The sequence below is a fragment of the Gigantopelta aegis genome, chromosome 12, assembly GCF_016097555.1.
Source record: "Gigantopelta aegis isolate Gae_Host chromosome 12, Gae_host_genome, whole genome shotgun sequence".
NCBI lineage: Eukaryota > Metazoa > Mollusca > Gastropoda > Neomphalida > Peltospiridae > Gigantopelta > Gigantopelta aegis.
Window position 1 is genome coordinate 5686652 of NC_054710.1, and position 18510 is coordinate 5705161.

The 18510-nt window shown below is 36.0% G+C and overlaps 1 protein-coding gene across 1 annotated transcript; it reads right to left on the reverse strand.

Moving 5' to 3' along the window:
• Positions 1 to 728: 728 nt before the first annotated feature.
• Positions 729 to 16740, reverse strand: LOC121386608. The gene is made up of 5 exons (XM_041517561.1): positions 16605 to 16740; positions 15298 to 15468; positions 7538 to 7642; positions 6229 to 6333; positions 729 to 1149 (listed from the first exon to the last, which is right to left on the reverse strand). Exons 1-5 carry the CDS (start codon positions 16738 to 16740, stop codon positions 1043 to 1045), a joined length of 624 nt encoding a protein of 207 aa, XP_041373495.1. The 3' UTR covers positions 729 to 1042.
• Between the last annotated feature and the right edge of the window lie 1770 nt (positions 16741 to 18510).

Consider the following 18510-nt stretch of genomic DNA (forward strand, 5'->3'; position numbering starts at 1 on the left):
AAGACTGTAATTACATATTAAATATTAGTTTCTGCATAAAATATTAGTGGCTGAATATTAAATGTGTTTCTGATCGTCTAGTATTTGCACTAGGTTAATTTCATTTTATTTGAAAAAAACCCCCACAATTTGTGGCATAAATCCAGTTTGGACTTGTTATACAAATACAGATATATATATATATATATTCATATTTACAAAATAGACTTAACTGCAACATTTGACAAAATATGTTCACGAGCCGCTGGACATATCAATAGTGGTTATTTACTAGCCCAGCATTAAATATCACTAGCCATGGGAGTGGGGCTAGCATAATCTAGAACCACTGGTTAATGCACGACTGAGACAATGAACTGACGGTTTTTGTAAAGAAGCGTTAGTTAGGGAGGATGTGACTAACTGTGTACACGGCTATTGTTAAAGGGACTGTCCTGAGTGTCCTGCATTGTAAGAGGTTTCCGACTAATAAGACTTTTTAACACCTAAAAATACTTTTTAAATAGATTTTCTTTTTGAGAATATCAGTCTCTATGTATACAATGTGATTCTGGCCTTCTTATTATATGTAAGAAGCCCAAACTGGAGTTTTTCTTCAAATAATGCTGTACGTACAAAAAGTAAATAAATAAATAAATAAATAAATAACCTAGTACAAATAATAGAACGATCAAAAAATCGTTTAATATACAGCCACTAATATTTTGTACAGAAATATATATTTGATATGTAATTACAGTCTTTAAAATGTATCTGTTAGTCGATAACATCTTTAAAATTACAGCAAACTCAGGACTGTCGCTTTAATGTGAGAAGCGTGAACTTGTGACAGGTGTGTAGAATTCATTGTAAACTAGATATAACATGGTTTTGATTTGTTAACTGTATTTATACTTTATTTTATGAATTGTCTAGAGTTACCACACTAAAATTATTACTTACATGTCTAACATAATATTATTTTCATAAGGATTATTATTAATTGTAAATAGTTAATACCAACATTATTATTATTATTAATTATATTTAATTAACATAAATATCAACCTTTCTCAACCTTGTTGCGTAATTTGTTGAACGTTTCTTCTTCTAAGAGGGTCACTGTTGGAGAAGTGCTCGATGAAGATAGTCGTTTTTCTTTTCTTTTTCCTGATAATGTAAAACAAATCAATGATAACACTTTAACAACATTATTCTGTTTTCCTATAATATCCGTGTTATATAGTAGTGTATTCAAATGACATGAGTGCTCGTTTCACTTGTCTAGTGGTGTCGAGCAAGTGACTTAATCAAACTTAACCAGTTAAACATTTGGCTATTTTTATGAGTTGCCAGGTATATTTTGTTACGGCAATGTCGAAGTTCTTTTCATAATGGTTGGGACACAAACAAATAGTCCATCACACCTCAAATGGGCGTTGGACTACTGGGCCCAGTTGCACAGACCATCGTAAGCCTAGGTTTGCACGTAAACATAAATATATGACTAAAACACAATTCGTATTACTATCATTGTACAACAAATATAATTTTAAGTACACATATTTCATTTTCTTTCGTCACTAAAATTCTCCACCTTCCAGGATAGAAGCCAAACACGTGTAAACGTATGCCCAGTATAACTGTTATTCACAGACGTAAAATTACGATGTTTAGTTAAATTGGCCCCTGAGCTATACCCCTTGTCTTTGTCAATGAAGCTACCGTGTACGTCTTTGTACACTGTCATAGGTTTCCTAAAATAAAATTAACAAAAGGACACATTGATATATTCAATATTGGCTATTAGCTTTCAAACATTTGATAATTCTGATATATTATCAGTGGTCTTCTATTTGCATTTCTCCAAAGACATAATAGAACATGCTACGGCATTTTATATACTACAGTCCTGGTGTTTTGTTTTATTCGTATATCAGCACAAACGACCTTCGCAATAACCCATTAAAACACACAAGGTGGAAATCGGTTCCTGGATAAGAACCTAGTACCTATAGCTACCGACCTTAAATCTATTAAACAAATTGATCCCAATGCGTCTGTTTGTAAACTGGACATACGGTTATTCTGATATTTCGCTCACTGACGTTGTGCCTATGCATATTTTAGCATCACATTTTAGCAGTTTAACATGTTAAACTCATTGACAAAGACAACATATGTTTAGTAAAGTTAGGTTGATTGATTTAAACATGTCATTACTTTTGAAAAGCAAATGGGTTAGACAAACGTTTTACTACGTACTAGGCCTTTTCCATCACACATACATATCACGACAGTTATGTACATATTTACTCAATTTAAACATGGACAGAAATAAACATTAATAACTAAGTTGTATTTGCGTGTATACATTTTACAGTAATTATATATGCTCGAGAGGTGTTGAAGCCCAAAATGTCCTAACTGCAAAATGCACAGAAAAATAAAAATAAAAGTGACACTTCAGTACCGTACGCTGTTGAATCAAACGGCTTTTTCCTCATTGATGTTGCATACGTGTGCAATGATACCACTTTGAGAGGTCTATGTTGTTAGTTATACAAGGACTAGGTTAACATGCACTAGTTTGAAACATTCATTAGAGGATCGATCTACATGAACCACTAAAGAAATTCTCACAAATGATAGTTTTTCTATTAACGCATTAAACAGATTTCATATCTCTCTATTTGGTTTAAAGGGACAGTCCTGTGTTTGCTGCAATTTTTGAGATGTTATCGACTAACAGAGACATTGAAACGACTGTAATTACATATCAAATATATTTGTCTGCATACAATGTTAGTGGCTGTATATTAAACATGTGTCTGATCGTTCTAGTATTTGTACTAGGTTAAATATCATTTTATTTCTGAATTTTTTTTTGACGTAAATCCAGTTTGGGCATCTTACCAATACAGATGACCAGAAACACATTGAATATACAGACACTAATATTATAAACAAACACATATATTTAATGCATATTTGTAGATGTTAAAATATTGTATTAGTCGTAAACAATGCACGTAACTCAGGAGAGTCTCTTTAAACTACATTAAACATTACCACACATCCATCAATGTGTCCCTAATCAAAGCCACTATGCACGTTCAAATAACATTCATCAATAATGTTGTTATTATTATTAAAAAGTGCACACAGTGACTGAATTTGGTACAAATATTTCAACGGATATTTCTATGGCATGTATGATTTCTCTGGAGACAATATTCGTAGGCTACATTCCAACAAAGATGTATTTTGATCATCACTAATAGCCAACAAGTGAACATTGAAAAAATTTCCATGTTCTAGTTCAATAACAGACAGTTCTGTTTTATACCATCTGCAATATCGCAATTCGTATATTAGGACAAATATCGACCGCGTTTTAGCATTGATGTTTTTTGTATTATTAATGTACACACGCACGTGGGAGTTGTTTCCCTTGGTCGGAAATAATAAAAGTATAGAAATGGTTGGTGTCGTCTGCGTTCCATTTATTTTGGAAGACACCACACCATCTATGTTCTATACTTAAAACAATTTAAAATAAACTGTTCTCATCACATCCCCCCCCCCACCCCACCCCAATATATCAGTGTTATGATTAATGAGGGGCTTCTAGAAATAAACTCCACTAGCCATGGGATCAGTGATTTTATAAATGTACTAGCCACGATTCAAATTGCATTAGCCCTATTTCACTTTAAGTTAATATAAGTTTAGTAAATAATAGTAAAAATCAGATATGTCACCAAAAGATAGAGGTATAGCTAAACAAGCACTAACATTGGGGTGTGTGGGTGGTGGCAGGATATCCATATTTACAAAATAGACATAATATATTCACTAGCCTTCGGGCATGACAATAGTAGTTATTTACTAGCCATGGGAGTGGGACTACCATAATCTAAAAGCTCTGATTAATGCACAACTGAGGCAATGAGCCGACGGCTTTCGTTAAAAAAGCGCGAAGATATGACTGCCCGTGTACACGGCCGTCTTTAAAGGGACTGTCCTGATTTTCCTGCATTGAAAGAGGTTTCCAACTAATAAAACCTTTTAACATCCAAAAATATGCATTAAATATATTTTCTTGTTTAGAATATCAGTGTCTATATATTCAATGTGCTTCTGGTCGTCTAATATTTGTAAGAAGCCCAAACTGGATTTTGTCTTCAAATAATTTCGGACATAATAAATAAATAAATAAATAAATAAATAAATAAAATGAAATGTATTCTAGTACAAATACTAGAATGATCAGAAACACGTTTAATATACAGCCACTAATATTTTATTCAGAAATATATATTTGATACGTAATTACAGTCGATAAAAAGTATCTGTTAGTCGATAACATCTTTAAAATTGCAGCTAACTCAGGTCTGTCCTTTTAATGTGAAATGTGTGACTTTGTGACAGGTGTGTGCAATCCATTGTAAACTAGAAATAATATGGCTTTAATGTGAAATGTGTGACTTTGTGACAGGTGTGTGCAATCCATTGTAAACTAGATATAACATGGCTTTAATGTGAAATGTGTGACTTTGTGACAGGTGTGTGCAATCCATTGTAAACTAGATATAACATGGCTTTAATGTGAAATGCGTGACTTTGTGACAGGTGTGTGCAATCCATTGTAAACTAGATATAACATGGCTTTAATGTGAAATGCGTGACTTTGTGACAGGTGTGTGCAATCCATTGTAAACTAGATATAACATGGCTTTAATGTGAGATGCGTGACTTTGTGACAGGTGTGTGCAATCCATTGTAAACTAGATATAACATGGCTTTAATGTGAGATGCGAGACTTTGTGACAGGTGTGTGCAATCCATTGTAAACTAGATATAACATGGCTTTAATGTGAGATGCGTGACTTTGTGACAGGTGTGTGCAATCCACTGTAAACTAGATATAACATGGCTTTAATGTGAGATGCGTGACTTTGTGACAGGTGTGTGCAATCCACTGTAAACTAGATATAACATGGCTTTAATGTGAGATGCGTGACTTTGTGACAGGTGTGTGCAATCCACTGTAAACTAGATATAACATGGCTTTAATGTGAGATGTGTGACTTTGTGACAGGTGTGTGCAATCCACTGTAAACTAGATATAACATGCTTTTAATGTGAGATGTGTGACTTTGTGACAGGTGTGTGCAATCCAATGTAAACTAGATATAACATGGCTTTAATGTGAGATGTGTGACTTTGTGACAGGTGTGTGCAATCCACTGTAAACTAGATATAACATGCTTTTAATGTGAGATGTGTGACTTTGTGACAGGTGTGTGCAATCCACTGTAAACTAGATATAACATGGCTTTAATGTGAGATGTGTGACTTTGTGACAGGTGTGTGCAATCCATTGTAAACTAGATATAACATGGCTTTAATGTGAGATGTGTGACTTTGTGACAGGTGTGTGCAATCCATTGTAAACTAGATATAACATGGTTTTAATGTGAGATGTGTGACTTTGTGACAGGTGTGTGCAATCCATTGTAAACTAGATATAACATGGCTTTAATGTGAGATGTGTGACTTTGTGACAGGTGTGTGCAATCCATTGTAAACTAGATATAACATGGCTTTAATGTGAGATGTGTGACTTTGTGACAGGTGTGTGCAATCCATTGTAAACTAGATATAACATGGTTTTAATGTGAGATGTGTGACTTTGTGACAGGTGTGTGCAATCCATTGTAAACTAGATATAACATGGCTTTAATGTGAGATGTGTGACTTTGTGACAGGTGTGTGCAATCCATTGTAAACTAGATATAACATGGCTTTAATGTGAGATGTGTGACTTTGTGACAGGTGTGTGCAATCCATTGTAAACTAGATATAACATGGTTTTAATGTGAGATGTGTGACTTTGTGACAGGTGTGTGCAATCCATTGTAAACTAGATATAGCATGGTTTTAATGTGAGATGTGTGACTTTGTGACAGGTGTGTGCAATCCATTGTAAACTAGATATAACATGTTTTTTATTTTGTTAACTGCATTTATACTTTATTTTATTAACCGTCTAAATAGTTACCACACTGAAGCTATTACTTAAATGTCTAACATAATATTATATTAATGCTGATTATTATCAATTATAAATAATTAATATAAGCATTATTATTATTAATTATATATAGTTAATACAAACATCAACATTATTATTAACACTATTATTATTAATTATATATAATTAACATAAACATGAAAATTTACCTTTCTCAATCATGTTGCGTAATTTCTTGAACGTTCCTTCTTCTAAAATTATCCCTGTTTGAAAAGGGCTCGATGAAGGGAGTCGTTTTTGTTTTGTTTGTCCTGCTAATATAAAACAAATCAATGATAACACTTAACACAATTATTGTGTTTCCCTATAATATTCGTATTATATAGTTGTGTATTCAAATAGCGTGTGTGCTCGTTTAACTTGTCTTGTGGTGTCGAACAAGTGACTTAATCAAACTTAGCCAGTTAAAAAATTGGCTAATTTTGTGAGTTGCCAGGCATACATTTAGTAAGGCAATGTTGAAGTTATTTCCATGGACGGTAAGCTTAATCCAGGCTGGGCAGTATAATTATAATGGCTGGGACGCAAACAAACGGCCCATCGCACCTTAGATGGGTGTTGGACTACTGGACGCAATTTCGCAAAACGTCGTAAGCCTAGTTTTGCACGCAAACGTAAATATACGACTAAAACATAATTCTAATAACTAATATAGTACAACAAATATAGTTTTAAGTACATATATTTCATTTTCTTGTGTCACTAAAATGCCCCATCGTCCATAATGATGTAATTTACCGTGTGAAATAGATACTGAACACGTGTAAACGTATGCCCGGTATAACTTCACGTAGCAGATGTTTAGTGCAGTTGGCTCCTGAACTATATCCTTTGTCTTTTGTAATGAGATACTCTGTACATCTTTGCACACTTTAACAGGTTTCCTCACACACACTTACAGCTAAAGTTAGCTTTGTTTAACAAAATCACTAGCACACATTGATGTATTCATTATTTGCTATTGGCTTTCAAACCTTTGATAATTCTGACATATTATCTTAGAGGAAACCTGCTAAATTTTCCCCGTTAGCAGCAATGAGGCGTCTATTTGCATTTTCTCACAGACATAATATCACATACTACGACATTTGATAGACTACACTCCTGGTGTTTTGTGTTATTCGTATATCGGCGCAAACTACCTTCGCAATAAACTATTAAAACACCCAAGGTGGAAATTGGGTCCTGGATAGGAACCTAGTACCAACAGCTACCCACCTGATATATATTAAAACATTGATCCCAATGCGTCTGTTTGTAAATTAGGAATTAGGGTATTCTGATATTTCGCTCATAGCCTATCCATATTTTAACAGCGCATTTTAGCAGTTTAGAATGAGTTACCGCATTAAATTATTACTAAATATCTAACATAATATTATGTTGATGTTGTTTATTAGTAATTATATATATATATATATATATATATATATAATTAACATAAACTTCAACATTTACCTGTCTCCATCTCTTTGCGAAATTTGTTGAACGTTTCTTCTTCTAAACGTATCACTTTTGGCGAAGTGCTCGATGAATGGAGTTGTTCTGATTCTGTTTGTTCTGCTAATATAAAACAAATCAATGATAACACATTATAACAACATTATTCTGTTTCCATATAACATTCGTGTTATATAGATGTGTATTCAAATAGCCTGTGCGCTTGTTTCACTTGTCTTGTGGTGAGGAACAAGTGACTTAATCAAACTTAACCAGTTAAACATTTGGCTATTTTTATGACTTGCCAAGCATATTTTTATTAACGCAATATCGAAGTTATCTCCATGGACGGTAAGCTTTATTCAGGGGCACTTCCCAACAGGCTGCACAGTATATAATGGTTGGGATGCAAACTGATGGGCATTGGACAACTGGACCCAATTTCACAAATAATCATAAGCCTAGTTTTGCACGTAAAGGTAAATCTACGACTAAAACACAATTTGTATTACTATCATAGTACAAAAAATATAGTTTAATAGTTTTAAGTACACATATTTTATTTTACTTTGTCATTAAAATGCTCCATCTTCCATAATGATGTAATTTCCCGTGTGAAATAGATGCCAAACACGTCTAAACGTATGCCCGGTTCAACTGCTAGTCGCAGACGTACACTTACGATGTTTAGTGAAATTGGCCCCTGAACTATATCCCTCGTCTTGTTCAATGAGATACTGTGTACATCTTTACACACTGTCATAGGCCACCTCAAATACACTTAAAGCTAAAGATCGCATTGTTTACCAACATCACTAGTACACATTGATGTATTCATTATTGGCTATTGGTTTTCTGACATATCATCTTAGAGGAAACCTGCTACAGTTTCACCATTAGCAGCAATGGGTCGTCTATTTGTATTACCTCACAGACATGATGAAGCATACTACGGCATTTGATATATTACAGTCCTGGGGCCTAATTTGCTAAACTCTCGTAACTTTGCGATCTCGCTGTGCAATGCTAAAAGACTTGGAAACAGAATGTTTTTTTTTCTAGCAGAGCCTAAGAGATTTGCGAATTAGGCCCCTGGCGTTTTGTGTTATTCGTATATTACCTTCACAATAGACCATTAAAAGACCCATGGTAGAAATCGGTTCCTGGATAGGAACCTAGTACCGATAGCTAGTGGACCACTGATCCCAATGCGTCTGATTGTAAAATGGGAATTATAGTATTCTGATATTTCGCTCACTGACGCTGTGTCTATGCATATTTTAGCAGCACATTTCAGCAGTTTAAAATGTTAAACTCGTTGACAAAGACGATATGTCTTTAATAAAGTTAGGTTGATTGATTTAAACATGTCATTGCTTTTGAAAATCAAATGGGTTAGACAGACGTTTTGCAACGTACAAGACTTTTTTCATCATACATACATATCACGACAGTTATACCTATATTTACTCAATTTAAGCATGGACAGAAATAAACATTAATAACTAAATTTTATTTGGGTCTATACATTTTACAGAAATCTTACATGGTCGAGAGGTGTTGAAGCCCAAAATGTCCCAACTTCCCAAGATGGCCCAATTCTAAAAACAAATTAAGTACCAGAGCAGCCCAAAATGTCCCAACTGCTAACTAGTGTGCAGAAGTTTGTTTTATTTAACGACAATACTAGAAACCATTGCTTTATGTGTGTGTGTGTGTGTGTGTGTGTGTGTGCACGTGTGTGTGTGTGTGCACGTGTGTGTGTGTGTGTGTGTGTGTGTGTGTACTGACTTTGTTAACCTGTTGTCAGAAGTTAGAGGGCGTTTACCCTAAAGACAAAACGTAAATGCAGTTTGTTTTGTTTGATGCCATTCCATTCTAAAACCAGAATGCACATGCTGTTTTTTCAGTCTGTATTTTAAAAAAAAAACATTCTAATTTATTATGGTTTGCTTTTTGTTTTAATTATTCGATGGTTGGAAGGGTTATTAGCTGGTTTTCAGTGCAATTGTTTCTTTGCAATACTAACTTCAAACGTTAAAAACAGTGTTGCTAGGAACACACAACAACATTTTATTTCGTCGAAATATCTCTTCTGTGACTAGAAAAGCCCTGTTAATTACGCACGTACAACCGCCACAGAATACAACACACAATACAACACAATATTTATTGGGTAAACGTTGCCAGCGAACAAAACATAGAGAAACTAAATATACCTACAACAGAGATGAAACAGGATGACAGCATTATTGTAGTTAAAACGTCTAGCTACCAGTTACAATATATGTAATGTAACTGCATTATATTCAATTTGACAAAGTACACCCACAGACCACACAGATCTACACACATCTACATTTGATTCGTATATATAAACTAACAGGCAAAAGAAACTTATCATCTTGTTCAGTAGGTCCATAAAGAAAAAAACAAGACAGATGTGATCTATATGATGATTATTTTACTGAAAGGAAGCATTGTCCAATGTCTTTACAAAAAAGCATTGCCATATCGATAGTGCACTTACCATAAGGCCGAGCGAAAGAGACATGGGGTCAAAATTAAAAATTACACAATCAGAGTCCCTTTAAAAGGTGCTTCTAAAGTCAAATCATGGGACAAGACATGTCCTCAGTAGCGTGTGTGACCACCTCTTGGATCAATACACGCCAAAACACGTCTCCTCATTGATGTCTCAGTCGCCGGATGACGTCAGCAGGAATTCTGCGCCAAACATCCAACAATAATTATAAAACAGATACTAATCAGGCAGATGATCGCTTTGATTTTTTTTTTTGTATTATTAATTCATATGGTGCATTTTGATATTAATACCAAACAGTTAATCGGTTAAAAATGCGAATCGGTACAGTAAGTTCGAATGCTGCACATTGCCTGTTTTTAAATACTAGTATTTAGTTTACATTAAAATCGTGGAGTTTGGATTGATCGTGTTCCATTTCCATGTATGTAAAACGCGTATTTTGTATATTTGGCAGACGGAAAAAGCAAGGCATTAATACAAAGATAAAAATAGTCAAACTACAAAAGAAGACAAATTATGTCAGGAAGCCCTTTAGGTCATGGTCATTTGTGATAGAAATTCTGGATACACTACATGAACAGACTGCGATACAGCCCACTGACATAACGATCATATTTAAGCACTATTATATTCAATGTCTCATACACGAACTTGGGGATGATAATTCTAGTAGTGCCACACATAACACACCTATGTTGTCTGAAGAACAATTATGCCAAACGCACGAATCTGTTCTTCAGATATTTGGCTTGAGCTTATACCAAGAAATAGTACATTGCTTTAATATGATAAATGAATAGAAAATGCTATAGTATTGTAGACTTTCGAAATGTTACGATTCAACTCCGGAATGCATGGTCACATTTCCGCTATCTACCAGTGCTACAATTGTACCTGAATTTACAATGTTACCAGTATAGTTTAAGATATTTCCGGCTTTATATAAACTGAGACGTTTATATCAATGCTTTACTTTACGATAGAAGTAGTCATACATTCTTCTTCAGATGAAGAAGAATCTGAAACCTCGCTGTGGACCCTTTTCAGGGTTAGGCTGCTCGGTTCATGGTACATTAGATTGTCATTCTGGCTGGATGACGTTTGGAGAACTATGTCGAGAAGGGGAGTTTTAGATTTTGTTAATAGTAACCCCGGCAGTCGGTGTGTTTCCAATTCGTTATAGCTTGCCCCACATACCTGAGCTGTTTTTGTTTTTAAGCTGTATCTGTTTCCATGTCTACATAGTACAGAGGATATGTGACACAATTGTGCCTTTCATGAAACGTTGCCTGATGCTAGGACATAGAGAAAGTTTTTTAGATACAAGTATATTTCAGATTTGTCCTCTGGGAGCCATGGTGGCCATTTTTAAAAATGGCCGCCATGGCTACCACAATACCCAATGCGGCTGTCGCAATTTACCATAGGTTGTGTTCTTTTCAGAACTAATTGACTGATTGATATAAATATATGTTCATTGCACATTATGTAGGGTTGATGTTTTATACAAATTCAGAGTCAGATCCAGAATATAAGATAATCGAGGTTATTTTTATTCTCCCCATACTTACTTGTGTAGTCAATCATAACAACATTGTTCGCCACACTCACAGATAGAAGTGCACTGAACTACAGCCTTTAAGCACCTACAGGTTCACCTACATCCATTTCTACAAATACATCTAATGAGTTTTCTGCATGCATTGGCCACCTCAGGCAAGGTTGTCTACATTGGTTCCCAGCTGCCTGTGTTACCTTGACGCCATCCCCATCTGACCCCCAACAATGCAATGCCCGGTACATTGGCCGTTTCACATGCTGTAGAAAGGCTGCCTTGTAGGAGGTATTTGACCGAGTATTCTTCCCTTGTGGGTGAAAAGCCCTTTCAGTGCCTCATTAACATGGTGTAGGCTACTGGTGTGGTCATACAGCAATGCAACACAGATTTCGAATGTTTCAAACCAGTCCTCTGTGGAGCTTGGTGTTGTAAGACACAAAGGGCTGACGTGATTTCATTTCCTACGGCCAGAACCAAGACACTGGTATCCACTCTGCATTTTTTATTTTTATCTTGGTATGCTCTTCATTGACAGTGTCAGCTACATGAAGCAATATTCATGTCTCTGCCTTCTCATGGATGCGTGGGTTATACTGGTGACATCTATTGGCTGTTTGCATAGGATATTTTGAAGATGTGTGCAGATAACCCGTCAACAGAACTGCTGGGTTGGCAAGCAAGGAAAACAGTTCAGTCTTGTTTTTGTCAAACCTTAGAAATCCATGCCAAACTCCAGGAGTTGTTATCAGTGGCTTCTTCGGTCTCTATATGCCTTTTGCTGTCATGCTTCGAGTAATTGAGTTGCCCCTTGTTAGGTAGTAAACATCATAGCCTGTGGTAGCTGTGGTGTAAGGGAGGAAGACCTGACTTGCATATTCAGAGACATTCTTGGCTGTCCCAGCTTTTAGGATGTTAACGTATGCTGCATCATGAAGGATCATTACCTCAACACGAGGTATGTTGAAATTGTAATCTGAAGTAACAACACCCTGTAAGCAGTCCGCAAGTTTAGGCTGTGTGTCAAGTTTTAGTTTCGCATATGTGACGGTGATAAAGGCCAGGTTTGATTCTAAAGCTCAAAACATTCATCCAGGTTGCCATCCTGCACCTGACAAACTACGTAAAATCTGGAAAACATAGCAGTCATTTTGCACTTTGGATTTATTTTGAACTGTAGGACGTTTCAAGAGTGATAGCTAATTATTCTTGATTGGTTCTTGAGTGGAATTTGTCTCTGAAACAAGCCTTTTTTTTTACAAATAGTTCATAGTCATCCTGCCCCAACTTCTGAAGTCTATGCAACAACTTGGTCTGCAATGTCTTAGCAGTCGAGTCTGAGTAGATCATAGCTGCTGTCACAAAATACATTGCCATCCCTTCTATATTTGTCAGCGATTTGACTTCTCGGAGAAATGATGTCTGCGTTTGATCTGTTCATGATAAACGGAATTTGCTGCCTTTTAACTCATCTCATTGGATGACTCAAACTCTGCTTTTGGTTTTGCAATTTCTGGTCCATATACCATCCAGCGCCTAAGAGCTGTCAGATTCTCTGTCAGGCCTATAGCTCTACCATCACCTTTCACAGCAGCATTATTTCGTATTTTGTTCATGGTCCTGGTTAATGGCAATAGCAAAACATGGGCGTGCTGCCTTCCTGACTGTCAATCTCCCTACTAGCAATTCGGCATATACAAGGGGTGGCATTCTTTAAGTGTCACCAAATCTCTCAAATAGACTGGAATCCACGTGGCATAATGTGTGTGATCTAAGGCAAAGAAGAATGGGACAATAGTGTACAGGACATCAAAGTGTCTCTCGGATTGCTCGAATAAACATCATCACTTCACTTACATCTGAAGAACTATGAACTATGTAATTAATTGTGTAAAGAACCAACAATAAGCTAAATTCAAAAGCCTGCATTAGGTTTCGTAGTGACCATGTCGGCTATTTTTTCAAAATGGTCACCATGGCAACCACAGGACAAATCTGCAATGGCCCTATAACTAAAAAGAACTATTTAAATATGTTCTTACTTCAATCCAAATATCATGTTTTTATCATCACAGGCACAATGTTTCTATCATGTTCACCATACTGCTGCACTATACATAAACTACACGTCAAGTTGTCATTTGTTCCAACCCTAGAATTGATGCTACTACAAAACATCTTGGTCAGTTTATATGATGCAGTTAAAACATGTAATGCCCCACTTTCCTTTTGAAAAAAGATTGTTGGTGTTTTTATTAGATTATTCTTCGTTTTGCTTCAACATTTGGCAGATCAGCATACAATATTTCATATAATAATAATGATTATTATTTAAAAAGGCAGACTGTCAATAATATTTCCAGTATATTATATGTATTACATAATCAATGGTGTGTGTTGTTTGTCCTTACGTTGGCTTTCCTTTATAATGCTGTTGTGTGTATGTCCGACGCCATATAACCGTAAATAAAATATGTTGAGTGCATCGTTAAATAAACGATTTCCTTCCATATTTGTATTAGGATGGGTTTTTTGGCGATTTAAAAAAAATTGTTTTTATTAAGTATTTATTATGATTCTAAGTTCGGCCATTTAGTGACCATTTTAGTGCTTGGCTGTATTCCTCTGTGATGTCAATCTTTGTCTACACAGACAGATTCATTCTCCTATATCACCAACGCTATCATCAGTTGGAACATATTGACCTAGACGATAAATAAGCAGATGGGAAATATCAGATAAATCCTCAGATACACTTACACACATTTATATACATGTATGCATATAATGTAATGTAATGTAATATAGTAATAAATACATATACATACATACATACATATATATATGTATGCATATAATGTAATGTAATGTAATATAGTAATAAATACATACACATACATACATACATATATACATGTATGGATATAATGTAATGTTATGTAATGTAATATGATAATAAATACATACACATACATACATACATATATACATACATACATACATATATACATACATACATATATACATAGACAGAGACAGAGACAGAGACAGAGTATTCTGGGACACACGTTGTTTGTTGAGGTAGTCGACTGTCACGCTCGTACGTGTGATCATTGTTTTTCTAAAACACTTCAAATCGAAGCGTAGCGGCCTGGATAAACCCCTGCTTAGTAAATCACACTATTAAAGTCGCCACTATCGATAATATGACGTCATCACGATTAGCACTGCTTAGGTTGACGTCACGCATTTTAATTAAATCTTTCAAAACGTTACACACAGGTACACAGCTCTTGTTGCATTCTTAGCAAATGACTCCTCCACATTACCTAGAGACATTGCACATTTGCATACTATTATTGACATGGGTTTATGACATTAACATTCTGGGTAAGTTATAGAATATATATATATATGCAATCTCTAGAATGCCTGAAATATTCAGGCAATCTGTAAAGTGCCTGCTTCACACAGGCAATCTGCATATTGCTTAAATATTTCAGGAAATCTACACATTGCCTGACTTTTCGAGGTAACGTCTCGACAGATTGCCTGAAATGAAAGATCCATCATTCAATAACAGCAATTGTTTAAAGGTAAACACAGCTAATGACAAGATGCAAAGAGATATATGCACTTATATGTACCTTGCTGCAGGTAACATTTCTGGTTTACCTTTTTCGAGAGCAGGACATGGATTTGGCCCAGCAGTCAGTGTCTCGTCAAATCGCTTGTTTACTTCTTTCTTTGTACCCGACTGGCTTGTTTCATTGAAGCAGTCGTCTACATTCAAATGCTCATCTGACAATTTAGGTATTTTTACAGCCGTTTCTGATATATCCGTGTCTGTAAATATACATGCATATATCAGTAGTGAAAAAAAGAGAGAAAAAAAACAAAAACAAAAAACATAATAAATATGGGAACAAATATATCAATGCTTCGTTTAAACACCTGTTTCTTTCTTTCTCTGTACGTGACTGGCTCGGTTCATCATGGTCACTCTGGGAGAAAGTCTTTCCCTCAAGCAGGTAATTTACATTCACATGCTCATTTGACAATCTAAGTCTTTTTACATGCATTTTTGACATATTCGTATCTGTAAATATACACACATATAACACGTAGCGAAAAAGAAACAAAAAAGATTGAAAAAAAGATAAACGTAATAAATATGGGAACAAATATATCAATGCTTCGGTCCATTTTTTTTTTTTTATACATATAAATCATATAATGGTTATTCAACAGCGATCTACACTTGTTTTTATACCTTTGATTTCTTTACGATAGAAGTAGTCATAGATTATTCTTAAGATGAAGACGAATCTGAAAGCTCAGCGTCGACCCTTTTCAGGGTTAGGCTGCTCGGTTCATTGCACACTACATTGTCACTCTGGCTGGATGACTTTTGGAGAACTATGTCGAGAAGGGGAGTTTTACTCTTATGAAATACTTTGTCCGTAGTAACCCCGGCAGTCGTAGTGTTTCCAATTCGTTACAGCTTGCTCCACATACCTGGGCTGTTTTTGTTTTTAAGCTTTATCTGTTTCCATGTCTACATAGTACAGCGGATGTGTGACACAATTGTGCCTTTCATGATAAAAACGTGAAACGTTGTGTGATGCTAGGACATAGAAAAAAACAAATACATACAAGGATATTGCAGATTTGTCCTCTGGGAGCCATTGTGGCCATTTTTAAAAATGGCCGCCATGGCTACCACAATACCCAATGCGGGTGTCAGAATGTACCATAGTTTGTGGGTTTTTTTCAGAACTAATTGACTGATTTATAGATATTCCCATTGCATATTATGTAGGTTGATATTTTATACAAATTCAGGGTCAGATCCAGAATATAGTATAATTGAAGTTATTTTTATTTTACCTATACTTACGTGTGTAGTCAATCATAACAACATTGTTCGCCACCTAATGAGTTTTCCGCATGCATTGACGACCTCAGGCATGATTGTCTACATTGGTTCCCAGCTGCCTGTGATACCTTGATGCAATCCTCATCTGACCCCAACAATGTGGTGCCCGGTGCATTGGCCTTTTCACATGCTGTAGAAAGGCTGCCTTGTAAAAGGTATTTGATCGAGTACTCTTCCATTTTGGGTGAAAAAGCCTTTTCGGTGCCTCATTAACATGACGTGGGCTGCTGGTGCGGTCATACAGCAATACAGCAAAGTGTTCTAATGTTTTAAACCAGTCCCCCATGGAGCTTGGTGTTGTAAGGCTTCATTTTCTACGACCAGAACCAAGACACTGGCGTCCACTCTGCATGTTTGGATCCTGTCTGTGGGATGGTGCATATAAAAGATCCCTTGCTGATAATCGAAAAGAGTAGCCCATGAAGTAACTACAACAGGTTTCCTCTCTCAATATCTGTGTACTCCTTAACCATATGTCTGACGCCATATAGCCATAAACAAAATGTGTTGAGAGTGTTGTTAAATAAAACATTTCCTTCCTTATGTGGGCATGGTTCTATAATGGTGACATCTATTGGCTGTTTGCATAGGATAGTTTGAAGATGTGTGCAGATGACCCGTCACTCCATTTCCCACAGAACTGCTGGGCTGGCAAGGAAGGAAAACTGTTCAGTCTTGTTTTGGTCAAACCTTAGGAATCCATGGCAATCTCCAGGAATTTTACTTATTGGCTCCATCTGTCTCTGTATGCCTTTTGCTGTGATGCTTCGAGTGCTTGACTTTAGACTGGTTAGATAGTAAACATCCTAGGCGAATCACACCTCATAGCCTGTTGTAGCTGTGGTGCATGGACGGAAGACCAGACTTCATATTCTGAGACATTCTTGGCTGCCCCAGGTTTTAGCATGTTAACGTATGCTGCATCACCAAGGATGATTACCTCAACATGAGGTCTGTTAAAATTGCAATCTGAAGTAACAAGACCATGTAAGCAGTCCACAAGGTTAGGCCGTGTGTATATATTTGTCAGCTATTTGACATCTCGTAGAAATGATTTCTGTTTTTGATCTGTTCATGATATATCGAATTTGCTGTCTCCATGGATGACTCAAACTCTGCTTTTGGTTTCGCAATCTCTGGTCCATATACCATCCAGCGCCTAAGAGCTGTCAGATTCTTTGTCAGGCCTATAGCTCTACCATCACCTTTCACAGCAGCATTATTTTGTATTTCGTTCAAAGGCCTGGTTAATGGCAATAGCAAAACATGGGCGTGCTGCCTTCCTGACTGTCAATCTCCCTGCTACCAATTCAACATACACAAGGGGGTGGCATTTTGTAAGTGTCACCAAATTTCTCAAATGGACTGTAATCCACCTGGCATAATTTGTGTGATCTAATGGAAAGAAGAATGGGACAATATTGGTCAGGGCATCAAAGTACAAAAGGAAGTATGGCTCTCAAATAAACATTATTACTTCACTTACATCTCACGAACTATGAAACAAAATTAAAAATGGGGACTTGCTTCAGCTCTGATACTGATAATCTTTGATTGATATTGGATGCTCGTCTTCTACAAGTCTGCCGCTGTAATATGTACATGCTTTTGACAGCATTATGTGCAGGCTACAAGCTGAGACTTGGTGAGCTTTACGAGTGCGTGTTACAATGACGGCTATTAAGAAATAATCTGCCGTACCTAAGCAGGCAACTCCAACCTATACAAGGACATCTCTCCAATCATGTCCATCAAGAAGATCCCCTACCCTTTAAGGGCTGTCATGTCAATATGAAGAAAACTAAAGAACACGATATAATTATCTTCACCGTGACTTGCCGAATGTTAAAATATGTGTTTGCCACTTCTATTAAAGCTAAGCATACTAAAATATTATATAAACAAATAGTGGCTCGCATATATGCATGGAATCATTGTAAGAAGGTGCA